Here is a 15782-nt window from a genome sequence, read left to right on the forward strand (position 1 = left end):
GAGCGGTGTAGATACTTACAGATTGGGCATGCCCTTATGAGACATATAGTAGAGGAGGAACAACTGCGGGATGCAACGCCGCTTGAAGACCACCTTCTCATGGAGCCTATAACTGTTAAAGCCATCTCTATAGTCTAAAGAAAATCCATAATTCCCCGACCCTATAATGGCATTAAGAGAGACCTGGGTGATTTGGACGATGACAACTGGACATAGGCCCGCCCTCCAAAGCCTGAAAGAGGTAGAGATTCATATCGGTTTTCAACTGGTGCTGCTAAGAATCCTACACAGATCATACTGATCTAGAGTCCTACTTCAAAAGATAGGAAAGGGGAGCTCTGCTCTCTGTTTGCAAGGGTGTGGGCAAGAAGACACATTCTTGCATATCCTTTGGGAGTGTCTGATCATACAGCTCTATTGGGGAGAAGTGATTCGGAGAATGTCTCGGGTATTAATTCTGGAGGTTCCCCTAGACACAAAATAAATGGCTTCTTTTGACTAGAACAGGGGAGGCAGCCTGGCCAAAATATCAAAAGACCTGGCTGGAGGTTGCAGCTGGGGTGGTTAAACGTAAAACTGAGCGGACCCGGGGTGCAACAACTCCCCCTCGGATAGAAGACTGGGAGTCCAACTTAATATCGGTGCCAATGCGCAGAGCAGGTGGTCTATGAAAGCAGGGGCTGCCCGAAGAAGTGGGAAAAAGTATGGGGTAATTGGCACAATTTGAGGGAAGTGAGTACGGGGGTGGAGCCACGGAGGGAAGGATGGACATTGTCCCTTGGAAGTCTGCTACATCTATATACTACAAAATGTCATTGCCCATAAAGGCTCCATTTCAAATGTATAATCATGCTTTACTTTTGCAATTTACTGCTTTAATCGAAATGTATACTGAATGTTCGCTTGTCATTCCTGTGCCTTCTGTATGCTGAGCGGTGTTTCAATAAACAAACAGAGCTCACAAAAAAAATGAATGTTTAAAAAACTAATTTGTTGTATTTTGTGCATGATGTTAACCATGGAGTTGTACAGTATTCGTTGAAATTGTGTAGTCCAGCTTCAGTAACTGAGGTACTCTCATTGCTTACATTTGTCATATGCATACTGTCATTATCTTGATCTTGCATCAGTCTTTGCAGGACTTATTTTAGAATCTGCGATCACTCACGCCACAGTTGAACTGATTCGAAGAAGCAGGAATCAAGATCAAGATTAGGATCAAGATAGTCTTTTGCAGTTTCTGCACCGTCTCACGCAGGTCTGTTGAAAAGCTGAGTGCCGTCAGACAGCCTCCAAGATGCCTGCTGTGCCTTCTTACAGGATTCATGGTCTTGCAAGGACTGCTTGTGATCAGCCATTGGCTATAGACTGTACGAATTGATTTTAATTTAAAATGCACTACGTTAAACTATAAATAAATAAATGTTACTAGAACCCACATTAGATGCTTGGCACTGGACAATGGAAAAGAGAACCCGGTCCACCCAAGTATGTGCCCAATAGTACTACACTGAATCAACTATATGTAAACCCAGTCTGTGTTGGAAGAGACCAACGAATCAACTCCACGCACTACAATACCACACTAAAGGCAGTTATCACTGGCACACTATACATGAACCTGTTAGCATAACATAACAAAGTTTGAGTGTATCCAGATCATTTAAACACCAATTACATCATGGCAATGCAACATTGTAAAGAGATGAATCCTAAAAACAATGATGAATCTGTGTTGCTGAATATACCTTAAGAGCTACTCTAAGAGTACCCACCTGAGATTCACTCATGGTCTCGGGGTCGAATCCGGGAGTCGGGCGAGGGTGTTCCTTCACCCATGCCTTCCCACTAATTTTCGCACTCCCCGTCAAATTGAGTGGAACATGATGCTCTGGGATGACATTTAAAAGCAATGTGGAAACGACCTGAAAAAAGAATAGGTTTTAAACACTTTATTTAAACCTTCAAGAAAAAAAAGACTCAACAAAATGATTATGCGTAATGAACAACATCAATTCCAGATGACCGAAGTGATCAAAAAGAGGCTTGAAATTTGTATACAAGAGTTATAAGCTAGCAAAACAACAGCTTGGCACGTAGAAGGATTTTTGTTTCCCTCTAAGAAATGACATTTTGATCAAATCACAATGTTCTAGGTCAGCTGGTCTCCGAGACAGTGACCCGCAACTGTCTTGAACTTTAACAGCATATCAGAGAAATGTTGTTTTGTTAATGCAGAAAATGATGAGGGACAAAGGCCTGACAACCCAAGATGAGATGATCTAGTTTGTGCATCCCAATTCTAGGGAAGGCCATTGACTTTAGTAATATAACTGAACAAATTATTTGGCATAAACATTCCCTTTTCAAAACTTCAGTCAGGATTCTCTTCTGGCTGTGGCCCCAGAACTGCCACCTTATGAATTGAAAATGATGTTCTCTGTATTCCAATGAAAGGCAAGGCATGCTTATTTATTCTCCCCAAAGTGAACATGACCTTCAACACCATGAATCTTTACACCCTTCTTACTATGTCACATACGCATACAGTCAGTGACGGCAAGTTTGCAAATAGTTTAGATCATACCATAAATGTTCCTACTAACTTGTAAACAAGCATGCAATTGTAACCCTAAACCCAACATGGTCCCGCAAGGGTCTTACTTGTCCTCACATTCTTTAATATCTACAAGGATCCTTCTGGGAATTTACATTCAACTTGGACATATCCATACATCACTAAACTAGCAGGTACTCTCTAGAAAATCCAGGAATAGATGGCTGAAGTCCGAACCATAAATTTCCAAACTCTGGAGTTATTTTTCCTCTACTCTTCTTTTCCTCTTGGGTGTAATAAAGTGATGCAGATAATATACACCTCCGGGCCGTGTCATTATTACAGGCCTAGTGCAAATTTACAGCTATGTTTACAGGAGGAAAGCTGTGTGGTGTATTGCTTCGTTTATGTGATACCCCATGTACAGATGCGTTCTTATTCATTTCCTGAAGTAAATGTATGCTTAATATCAGAGCACTGTGCTGCTAATATGTTGTTTTTCATGTTTTGATCAAGGTGGCTGATACTTTCATTCAAAAATACCATGCATTTCAACCATAGTGAAGCGTCCAATTTTAGCATGAGATTGGTGTTGTATTAAAGAAGAGAAACAGTTTAAGAACTCCACTATCGATGCAGCATGGCCATGAAGATATAGGTCATTCTTTCTTTAGCTCTGCTGCCAAACCTCAGTAATCCCCCAATATCCTGTGCATCCAGGACATGCTGTGCCCACCCCAATAGCAGGAAAGATCTACTGATGAGTAGGTGGCACGGTTATGCCCCATTTGTGGTCCACTGTTCCAACCAGTCTTGGGTGTGCCGAGGCGTGCGTAAGTGCACCAACCAGGGAGCTTTAAACGATGCAGATAGGCTGCCAGCCCGGCAGCTGGTAGGGTGGTTGTGAGGGTGGAGTCACAGCGCTGCTTGATGACGGCCAAGATCCATAACTGGAGAGAGACAAGGCCCGCCTGCATCCCTCGACCGGCAGCACAGATTCGCTGAAGGCCTGTTGGCGTGCTGGCACCCCCTCTGTGGTGCTGCGCGTATACCAAGCACAGTGATCAGCACCCACCCCAACACCCAGAACCACGCACGCCGCAGTGTGAGAGATGGAGTAGAGGCCATGGCGAGGCAGAGTATGGTCTTTCCGCTAAGTAGGAAAAGTAGGACACTCCAAACGTGCAATATGCACAGCAGCATGGTACAATGCGCACGGCAGCATGGTACAATGTGCACGGCAGCATGGTACAATGCGCACGGCAGCATGGTACAATGCGCACGGCAGCATGGTACAATGCGCACTGCAGCATAGTCCACCTTAAAATCCTGCTGTAATTCTGGGATACTCCTCTCACTACTGGCCGCGCGGTGAGACAGAATGCTGTGGAATACCACTGACCCAGGGCTATGTATGGATTGACCTCTGAAGGTAAACACTGAAATCTCACCCTTATAGGAGGAGTAGAGGATTGGGGATTCAAGAAGTGAAACACGACCCTACAGGCAGGGCAGCAGGGAGCGCAGTGATCGTCACAAAGGACCGCCCTGAGTCCCAGTGAGCAGGAGTACAGCCTACCTTCGTGCTGAAAAAGAAACCAGGTAGGGTGTGGTGTGGGTGAGGAGTGGGACCGTGGCAGACCTGGTTCAGGGATATGGGATCTCTAGCGCCAGGGGAAGAGTAAGGAGCCATGGCAGACAGACCGTGCTCGATGTGCAAGCCACCAGGCGGGCCTGAGACACCGCTGCTCTGCTGGATGAAGCCACAGGAGTTTCAGCTTCACCCAACAGCGTACAAGCACGTGTAGCATCTTTCGCCTCAGTGTCTGCGGCAGGCAGCTGTGACGGGCCATGGCGCGGGAGAGCCTGCAGCCCAGAATGCCAGCACTGAATGTGGAAATGAGGCAGGAATGCTGGACGGATCAAGGCGGAACGCACGTTCTGTTGCTTAAACACCTGACAAGGTGGGGCGATCAGATGCATATAGAAAATGAAATAACCAGCTCAGTACATTTGAAAGGTGCTCGTGCTAGGTGTGAACGCCACTTTTACATAAGACAACTCATCGAGGTGCATTGAACAGCCGGACGATAAAGAATGGGCAGAGACGGGGCTTTGGTTACAAAATGGATTAATATAGACTTCCAGCTCCCGCATTTAGGGAGACCTCAGGGAATAGGGTGCTTGTCAGCAGCAAACATGGCCAGCCAGCAATGATATGCTGCAGGGAGAATCCAGGTCGATGAACTATTTCATGGTTAATGGGCCCATCCAGTGCAGAAGAAAAAAGTCCATCTACCAAGCTTTACGCCAGTAACCATGTACATTCCAGAATGTTCCTTTGTTTGATGATCTCAGCTTGGGTTTTGAGAAACATTTTGACATCATTCATTGGATGGCCCTTTTAAAAATAACTTCTGAGTCCAGCTGGGATGCAAGCATAAGACAAAGCGAAAGAGGTAGCGCCGAGAATGAAAGAGGGCCTTTATGGTGGAGGGGGCAACATGCACAATCCTGGCAGGGCCATTAAAGGCTGAGAGGTGATATGAGTCTACAGGGAATCTTTAGACAGACTCTTGTTGAGCTCAAGTGAATAAAGACGTGAGACCCAATGGTGAACTGTGCTGATGAACGCTACCGACTGAACAAGGATGCATCAATTCAGACACCAAAATGGGTACAATAAACATTAATCTAAAAAGTAACATCGCTTTATTTATGTCTGCTCACTACTAAAAAGAACACAGCAGGTGAAAGGGGCGTCTTTATAACCAATCAACAAAGTCATCTGGGTTACAGAAATATTTTAGGACTAAATATCTCTTATCAAAGAAAAAATGCTAACGCAATGGCATGCGAATAACCAATAAGTCATGGTTGCATCCCACCAGGATTACTCATCTTTTCATCTTTCGGAGGCCGATAAATAGAGTACCACCCAGTCTGATAATAGTACCACCCGATACTTGCAAAGCTAGAAATGGGGGAAGAGATTAATTATCATATTGAGCAACCGCAATAAGTCAAAATAACAAATGTATAAAAATCACAAAGTTGTATAAAAAAAAATGTCAGTTATTGTATGGAAAGGCCTGGTGGGATGGCGTGGCTCGGAAGCAGTAAACCTATGAGAAACCAGTTAAGAGTTTAATTGGGGCTAGACGGGCCCACGGTTCTACCAGGGAATTACCAACGCACTGGCTCTATTGTAAAGGTCCCTGTTACGTCTGCGCGGGCAATTCAAACTGCTGAAAACCAGCCGCACACACCTGTATAAAAGGATTGCGTACGCTTCAAGACACACCATTCAGTAAGTGAAATGTGACGAGGGGGAGGAAACGATAACTGACTCACCTGAGCTAATGCAGTCAGACCAATTATAGTTAATTATGCGGTCAAAGCGCTAGACACGGAGAGCGGCGTAACTCGAGCTTCAGATGAAATCCTGGTGGACTGCCCGCTTTTTAAACTACCAAAATCACCAGGCTTTGTGCGATTTAATTGGGTAATGATACATCACGAAGAGCAAGCTTCAAATTACAGGAGCGTGAAAGGAAGTGCTACATAGGCAGTATTTTATTTTAATCTCAAAACGTCACCTATTCGGAAACATTAAGTGTAATAGCAGCTATCTACGAACGGCTTTATTCTGTGACAGACAGCTATGACCACAAATGAACAGTAAGGCATTAACCTTAAGCTTCGGCCAGACATCCACTAACACATACCGGTAGCATCGAAAGAGAAGCTCTACTCCTTGTCAGAGGGTTATTACAGCTGTCAGCCATCACAGTTCGGGCTGGACTGTTCCCCTTGGGTGCAGGGTCAAGACTGATTTGCATATGGCTGGGTTCAAACTGTAACGGCATGGTGAGCAAAAAAACGATGGATTTAGGCCCAGATCTCTGTACTGGAGTGAATGTATGACATTCTGTCCATCAACTGTTGTTTTTGCATTTGTCTCCCAGAGTGGGACGGGTATGCCCAGATGTGGGTCCCGTGCTCTCCATGCCACTGGAGTCAAGCTATCCTGGCTGATGAGGGGTGAAACCCTGAAACCGGTCCTAGGTTGCTTGTTTCCAGTCCAGGGAAGACCTGGCTTGGCAGTTCGGGCTGGAATGTACCAATTGGGTACAGGCTCATGACTGATTTGCATATAGCTGGGTTGTGAGCAAAAAAATATGGATTTAAGCTCAGATTTCTGTACTGGGGTGAATGTATGACATTATTCTGCATTCTGTCCATCAATTGTTATTTTTGCAGCCATCACTGTAGAACATGGGAGATCTCCAGAGACATCAGGAACTTCGTGAGAAAAGCACACCGACACCCCACTGAGCCTGGAGTGGGACTAGTGGCCCTAGGGGTGGGGGCAGGGAGGGCCCAGTGAACCACCAAAACAGAGAAGGCAAAGTCCCACTGAGTCTATAGCCACATCGAGCAGAGTAGGCAGTCAGAAAAGACAAGCATTGGTAATGCATCGGTTTCGCCTATGTAACGAATAAAGAGCTGTTTTCATTAATCATCGTCTGGCAAAAGGAAAGAGCTCCATGACAGATAACACTGGAGTGGGGGTGATGTGGAGCATTGGCCAGAGCTGCCGACTGGCGAGCTAGGGATCCCGCTTCGAGTCTCCGTCCCCGCAAAATCCTGTGATTCTATGCCAATCACTTAGTCTCTCCAGGTGATAAATTGTTATATAAATATGCTGCAAGAGTAAAAGGCAAAACTGTATGAAAATATAGTTTCACCAAAGCAGATGTTAGCAGTATTTCGGAGCAAAAAAAAAGGTTAAGAGACGCCGACATGGAACAAGCATTGGTAAATGCAGGAAAATATGCTACCGTCAATAGAAATGGAGGAGAGGTAAGTGGCATGCACATGAACCAATGAGAAGCCAGGAAAGAGAGGAGGAGGGATGCAAGTCCCTTTTAAGTTTAAATTAAAAACATTAGATTTCTGAAGTACAGCGCTAGCGCTGTGCAGGCGAAACCTAAAAACCAGATAAAAAGGACGAAGGAAAAGTAGGACAACCTACATCTTACTAACAAACCCTGGGGGAGCGGGGAGGATTTCGACATACGACGATGAGGCAAAAATGAATTCTTTATTTAACTTTCCCTCGTGGTAGTCTGTCGAATCCCTTCCCAACCCAGCTCCAGCGCTTTTACCTGCACGAGCCACGCTGGAAAGAAGGTGGGAATCAGAGATGGTGAAAATCCCCCACGATGCAGCCGAACTACTGCGGAGCATTGGCAGCCGATGCTATCCAGACGTGGTGGCATGGAAAGATGTGAAAACCAATTCCATGAAGAATGGCCCCCAAGGAAGGCAACACATTAGTAAACACCTCAAGCGGTCCAGCGCCCCAGGGGAAGACAAGAAACATATAATGTACATTTGTGACAGCACTGCCATGAATTCCAATGGAGCAAGAAGGCGACATGAAGCAGCCATCAAACATGACCATGGAAGGTACGGAAGCCACCAGAAAGAACATCAGAAAAATCCTCTTACGGTTTGCTTGACATTCAGGAAGCAATTGATGTGATAAACCCTAAAATACTCAGAAGTCAATTTTCAAGTGGAACTCCCCCGAAGAGTTGTCACAAAGATGAAAGCATACATCACAGCCCTCATTCATCATAATTCAGGTGCTCATTGGGCAAAGGGATCTGAAGTCATGGAAACAGACAAGCCAAAAGTCTCGGACCTATAAGCCAAACCACATTCTGCTACCATAAGCCTGCAAATGGTTGCCTTCCCACACTGGCAAGTGGTTTTTGAGAGAATGTAAGAACTAGGACAGGAAAGTCAAGATTGCTGTGAGTCGGACGAAAAAGGCAGATTGGCTCGATCTGCATGGACAAAGCCCATTGTCCTCCACCATCACTGATGAAAACAAGGCCTGGATAATTTACAGTTAAGAAGTGGGAAATTATGGGTCATCTTCAAGACTGGAAATTGAGGCAGGACAAGACTGAAACCTGATTTGCCACATGATGACGAAAAGCAGTGAATAACAGATACCTATTGTAGGGTAGAAATAGCCAAGGCAAAATGTTCCTTATACAGAGTAAAATCCACCTTCCTATTAATTTAGACCAATGGGATAAAGCCACAGACTAATGCAGGTGTGGACTGCAAATCGACTTCAAATGAGATAAGTACACAACTCCTTTTAAGGAGTATGCTTTATGCCAAACCTACTAGGGAGCAATGTCCCGACAGGACGTTTCTACCAACAGGACTATGAGAATCCTCTGTTGAAGGGTAAGAAGAACAGGAAGGTCAGTCTCCAAGGCCAGACTGGCTGTAGGGGGAATGGGCGTTTCCCCGGTGGGCCGACGGGGTGGGGGGCGGTTTTGTGGTCGTGGGGGCTGGTTTTGTCACGGGGGCCTGTTTTGCAGCAGTGCTGCAATATCATCCCCCTGTAACAAAAGCAGGAGCAGTGCTTCTTACCAGCAACACTCCAAACTGCACCCCGCTCCCAGGGCCAGTCGAGCAGCAATCTGCCAGGGCTGGTTGCTGTTCCCAGTCCGGCCCTGTCAGTCTCTATCAAGACTATCAGCTTGCTGAGTACTTTCCTGTGATGACGGGGGAAGACCCTAGGACCCAATGTTTTCATCCCCTTTAGCAGAAATGAGCATCATAATACCCTACGGTCTTGCTCGAACGAGAGTACCTTTTGGACACAATGTTAGGGCTGATTCTAGAGGCCATAGACCCTCCCCAACATCAAAGTCAGTAACATCAGCCAACACAGAAACTGGCCAAGAGGGAGCAAGGACATGAGCATGGGTTATCAAAATGAGGAACGGTAGGACAAGAAATACAATGACAGCCCAAGGTGCAAGGGCTTGTAACAGTGGGACAACAACCAGAGGAGCAGAAGGAACTTGAGCCATGTTGAAGGCACTGAGGGCACTTGTGGCAGTATCTGTTCCCACCTCGGAAGAGATGGGTAAAGGTCTTCAGTCCCCCACAGAACACAGAGGTCCTTTTACACCAGCTGAGATCCATAAACCCCTCCCACAGCACAAAGATCACATTGGCGGTATAGCATGACAACAGAATTTAAACATGTGTGGTCCTCACCATGGCAATTCATGCCTAGCATCTCCTTGCTGCCCCACTGCGTACAATTATTTGACACACAACTCATTATGACATCATCTTAAAAAACAAATATATTCAAAGTATAATAATTACAGCAGTTCCAGACACTATAAAAAGGATTCATATCTGCAATTTCTGGGGAGATTTGGTATTACCTGTTTTCCTGTCCACAGAGGACATGGTTTCAGAATAGCAGGTGACAGCATTTTTACACGCCCCTTCTTGTCAGTCAGTCCTCGATAAACCAGAGCCATGTACTGATCTCTTGAAAAGAAGCATCCTCGAATTGTCATGCGTGTCCCAGAAACCATGTGATCTTGAATCAAACCTGCCAGTGGCTTTCCATCCTAGAAGATATGAAGCAGGTAAACACAGTGGAGTATGAGTAGGGAAAATGTATATGATAATATAACGCTTCCTGCCAAAGCCATTAACAATCATTGCCAATATCAGTCACTGATATCAGCAGTATTAGTGATAAGCACCAGGCCCTGGCACCATGACAAGGCAGTAATAGTCCACCACTACTCTTAGAAACTATTTACTCCTGTATCTTTGGCTGCAACCATGTTCAATACTCCACTGCCTTCAGCTAAATTTGCGCTAGTCAAATACCACATACATACACACTGCAGCAGAACATGGTGACCAGTGAACATCTCTGGCCATCATTGTAGTGAACCCTTGCTGTGGGGTGTATGTGAGTTGATGGTCAGTGGCAGGGATGAATGACAATGGGATTTGTTGCATGCCACCTATCAGTGGGAGAAACAATATCTGATGCAGTCTCTGCAGGGGGCTAAATATTGCACCTACTGAGTTAAAGCTTTTCCTTCATGCTACTTTTTGATGAGCGGTATCATTTTAACCATTTAAATGGCTTTGCTTCCATAATATGAATTAACGTAGACTCCTGGATGGCATTACCACCATCTCAGCTGACCTACAGCAAGAGAAGTATTCCATTAGGCTGAAGAAGAGATGTCCCAGCAGTCATATAAAAAAAGCACACATGGACCATACCAAACCCTCACTGCACACACCACCAGCTTTCATGGAAAAACTTTTCCTGTAACTCTTATCCCATAAAACGTACACTTAAATAGCAGATCTCAGCTTTCAACCCAAAACCTGTTGCTGCATTAAAAATACAAATACCTTGGCACTACAAAAAAATGTCAAAAGTCATATTTACATCCATGACTGAAAGTCTCAGATCTACAATCAGCCATACACATGATCCCTTGGATGGACTACTCTGCAATCCCCTTATTAGCCCTATTTTACAATTCTTCTTAACAAGCACCCGCTGGACCAGCTCTGTAAAATAAATATTAATATCACTCTACCAACAGCACAATCCTGCTCATCAAAAGCACAGTACTGCCAAACCCATCTGATGTACTCCATTTAATTCTTTCATAATACAAATTGCAGAGCCAGTTGAAATCCAAGGCACTCTCCAAAATGAGGAACAGCTGGTTCAACAGGATTGAACTACTTGGAAATTATGTAAACACAACCATAAATAGTATACAACAGTACTATCAGAACGGAACAAAAATAAAATAAATGTGGTCCTTATGCCATTCTAAATCATAATCCAGTCAGAGTCAACCTACCATGACCATATATCTAACAAAGTCAGCAATAAACATCATTTTATTGACACGGTCACAAAACATCAATACTCTAATTTAAAGAAAATATTAAGATCATGCTTCTGTGAGTGCTGGGATGAGGGAGTATGACATGGCTGCTTTGGGAAAATTCACGCCTTGCCACCTGGCACCATCACATTTCATCAAAGTCTTCAAAGCCTGCACTGCTGGCAACTTCATAAGTTGTTATCTCACTACTTCAAGTAATCATGCAAAGAGCAAACTGACGTGGTCCCTCTCACAGTAAGCCATGCTCACTAACACCACCATCAACAATAGATTCACCACCCAACCAAATCCAAGATTCTGAAACAAACAATGCCTTCCAAACTCTAGAGTCACTTCTACAGTTGAGCTTCTTAAATAATGGACTATATACCTTCTGGATGGATGATGGAACTGAAAGTGAATTACTGAAGGCCTGGGATAAAGCTCTTAAAGTAGCAACAGGGACGTGCCTTCTTAGCTTCAAGATCTCACTGTGGCCTCAAGCACCCGAGAAGCTAATCTCTCCAAAGTAGCACAAAGTATGGACAGCTCCCTCCCTAGTTGCTCATTTGTTTTGTCTCAGAGAGTTAAACTGCATTCTTTCCTGTCCAACTTCCACTCATATGGATGCGACTTAGTTCAATCTATGGAGCAACCAATGGGAAAGCCTAACATTCCGCCTCGGAAATATGGTGTCAGCTACTGAACCTTGAACTGAACATAACTTCTATTCAGCAACAACGAAGACTACTAAACCTCCCTGTAAATCAATCTCATCTACTTCTTGGCCTGTAAATCACACTGTTATCAAGGTCAAACGCCTTCTAGCCAACCTCAAATCATAAACGGTAGCCAATGCTCACATTAAAAATGTGACTGGCATATCCCACTACGCAATTTGCTAACTCTGAAATATGCTCACTTTCTTTCCAACCAAAGGCAATTCTATCAACTCTGCACCTAGTAACTTTACCTCTGCTTTCCAAAATACCAAATCTCCAATCACTAGGTGGTACAGAACTCCATATACAAATTGGTAAAAGAAAATAAGTCTATTATTGCAATTCAGCAATATGACTCCGTTGAAATGACCATGTCAACTTCAAGGCTCGATCTTTGATATCTTTAAAATATTGTGATGGAGAAAAAGAGAGAACTATGTCACCATAACCATAAGCATGAATATAATAATGTTTATTTTTAAGACATTTTCTAAAGTGTGCTAGTACTCAGAGACTGGGGGTCCTGGCAGTGGGATTGATAAATGGAAGAGTCATGGGATACACATTAAGACCTCAAATTACAGCTCGGAGGAGACAGTCAAAGCTTTAGGATTCTTCCCGAAAAGAAGGTGACCGTTCAATTATCTGACCTGGTGTGACTCCAGGCACTGGGAAGGCAAAATTGCCCAAGTCACAGTGATGCAATGTGGGGACTGCCAGAAGTTTGGCCAAAAGCAACCTCAGGTTCAAGCTTTGGGAATAAACCTATGTGCTGTCTCAGAACATAAGTAGAGTCAAGGACAGAGAAATCCCTTGAAAACGGCCCATTCGGCCACCAAGAAGCAATTTACAGAAATAAGATGATTGGATGAGTGGGCTCATCTAGTAAGTCCAAGCAGAAATCACACTGCTGAGTTAGAAGTTGGTGGCGCTGCAACAGAGGAGGTATCGCGGAAGCAAAACCACTTGGTCTAACCATCACAAAGCACTCATTCTTTTTAGCTCTAACGATAATGATAGATGGAGAAGCTACAAATAAATGAATATTAGAGGCCTTCTATGAATAGTGAACAGTCCATGATATCCTATGTTTAGTGATCATGGAAGACACATCCACAATAATGTTGCTGGTCCAACTTTAGACATTACCTGTTAGTTCAACAGGGAAAAACTGAGATTGAAACCAATAAAATACCTGCCTTGGGTACCAAATACTGTTCATCTGTGCATGCCAAAGTATAGGCTTCAGCCCGACCCAACTCGCTCTGTGGAAAGTGAGCGTTCATCTCATCACCATCGAAGTCGGCATTGTAAGCCTTGCAGTTGGCATAATGAAGGCGCAGCACCTTCTCTCCAGGCAGGACCCTGGCGCGGTGAGCCTGGATGGAGGGTCTGTGCAGGGTGGGCTGCCGATTTAGTAACAGGACATCACCATTCTTTATATGGCGGCATACCTGCAAAAAAACAAACATCAATTAGACACCACCATTTACTATACATTTAAGTAAGATTATTTTTTACATTTGCAAATATATTTTCAGAAAATTAAATAGCTATATACTTTAGATATATATTTTTGGTCTGAATCAAAAAGCAATCTTCCTGAAACACAATACTACTGAAAACAAGAACCAGACTAGGAACAATGATCCATTTGCCTGAGGTGAAAGTGCTCTATTGAAAAATATTTATGTTTGTAATTCATAGGATGATGTTTACTAACTGTGCTGAAAAATGTGTTAAACAAATTAATGCAGTTTCAGAGACTATAGTGTCTACTCTAATAAATCATTTAGGTCCAGCACATCATTTGACCACTGTAGAAGTGACTTTGGAGTAACTTAACTCCTCGAGTGCTGAGCCTCCCTCCTGTCTGCTATCCCACACCGCCCCCTCATTGCTGAGCTCCTCTTTTGTATTTACATGCTTTAATAGGCATGCAAGTAATGATATATAATATTGCATTGATAAGCGTCAAGTGACTTATACAACCCGGATCAGCGTACGGCATTTTCCATAACATTTTTCTATTAAAGAACAACAGAAAACATGGATTGGCAGGCGAATCGTAGCGGGTCATGAAGGTATCTCAGTAAGTAACCTAAATCTGTGTCCAAGGCTCATAAACATGACAAAACAATGAAAATATGAGAGAAATAAAGTAAATGGGGCGAGTACAGTTCGTCTATCGTTGCCTCGTTCAGCCTGAAGCGTCTGAGCCCCCATTTGTTAGGAGTCCTACACCTCTCAGACGTCAGGAGTCCACTCATAGCATCTACCCATGACATACCTTTCAGAAGTCTCAGGTGCCAGATTCTCTCTTCCCCCTTGTTGTGGCCACAGTCAGGGGCTGTACTCCTCCCCGGCCATGGGAGGCTGTATGGGATAGTCTTGTTAGTGGAGGTGAGGGCATCTGTGACCAAGATTGGTCTGAACTATCTGGGGTTGTTATTCGTGTCCGGGGGGCTCAAGGGTAAGGGTCAGGGCTCAATGATAGTCCAGGTAGTTTTGGGCCCGTGTTTCCAGTGTGTGAATATTACACAGAGATATGAAACTGCCCAAGACACAAATTTCCCTATCTGGTCCTGGACCGGCTAGATCACCTTTTCATTCATATGTGGCTGTGTTAGGGTTCAGGGGGTCCTTTATTGTCGTAGCATGCAAGTTTCACAAGCGCTGTAGCAAACCATCTTTGCTTCTGGTGGATGACCTCCGGATAGTCTATGCTATCATGCAGAAGGGCCCTGGGTCTCCAATGTCCTGCACATTTCCTTCCATACTTCCTGCCCATAGTGATTCAGGGAGGGACATTCCCACAGTTTATGCACCAGGCTGCTCTCCACAGAGAAACTCCTCCAGCATGTGGCGCCCGACAAGACAGATGTGTGGAGCTGTTATGGGGTAAACTTCAACTTAGCTCCCTCCGCGCTTTATCATGTCCCACCATGAGATCACGCCAATGCTCATCTGAGTAGTCCTCTTGAAGGTGTTGTGACTACCAGGTCTTTAAGGTGCTGTGATGTAGGGGAGGAGAAGGAATGATCATTGAGTATGTTTTATATGGCGGACTCTGTACCCTTGTATGTTCCCGATTTTGGCAAGTATTGTTATATGGTTGAGTCAGGGAGTTGTGACAGCGTGTAATCGGGCAAGGTGGGGAGGCAGTGATAGAGTCTGTGGAAGTCCCAGAAGTGCTTGACTTTGAAGTGAAATTTCACACAAGCTTTAATAAAGGTTAAACAAAGCGATACCAAAGGGGATAATGGACGGAGCGCTTGAGCAAATCAAACACTCACCCCCAGTCAACTGATCTGGGTTTAATCCATCATCATTCTTTAGCTCACTCCACCACCCTAGTATCCTGGTTGAAGAGGGGTGAAACCCCGAAACTGGTCCTAGGATGCTTGTTTCCAGTCCAGGGAGGACCTGGCTTGGCAGTTCGGGCTGGACTGTTCCCATGGGGCACAGGGTCAAGACTGATTTGCATATGGCTGGGTCCAAACTGGAATGGCATGGTGAGCAAAAAAACGATGGATTTAGGCCCAGATCTCTGTACTGGGGTGAATGTATGACATTGTTCTACATTCTGTCCATCAACAGTTCTTTTGCATTAATAAAGGTTAGCAGCTTTTCACCAGTGTGGAAATGGTGGATCGTTCTTATGCCTTTCACTATGAAATGATACCAGCGTGACTCCGTACCGCCTATAAATATTTGTCCTCTACACCATATTGG

General features: G+C 44.5%; 1 protein-coding gene across 1 annotated transcript in view; it reads right to left on the reverse strand.

Moving 5' to 3' along the window:
• Positions 1–15782, reverse strand: part of POLR1A (RNA polymerase I subunit A) — a 604540-nt gene that overhangs the window by 285429 nt on the left and 303329 nt on the right. Inside the window, exons 13-15 of the mRNA XM_085642615.1 lie at positions 13247–13501; positions 9832–10023; positions 1776–1925 (exon numbers count right to left, since the gene is read on the reverse strand). Coding sequence (XP_085498741.1) covers positions 1776–1925; positions 9832–10023; positions 13247–13501 — 597 coding nt within the window. The remainder of the gene's footprint in view (positions 1–1775; positions 1926–9831; positions 10024–13246; positions 13502–15782) is intronic.

Source organism: Triturus cristatus, chromosome 2_2, assembly GCF_964204655.1.
Source record: "Triturus cristatus chromosome 2_2, aTriCri1.1, whole genome shotgun sequence".
In the NCBI taxonomy this organism is placed as follows: domain Eukaryota; kingdom Metazoa; phylum Chordata; class Amphibia; order Caudata; family Salamandridae; genus Triturus; species Triturus cristatus.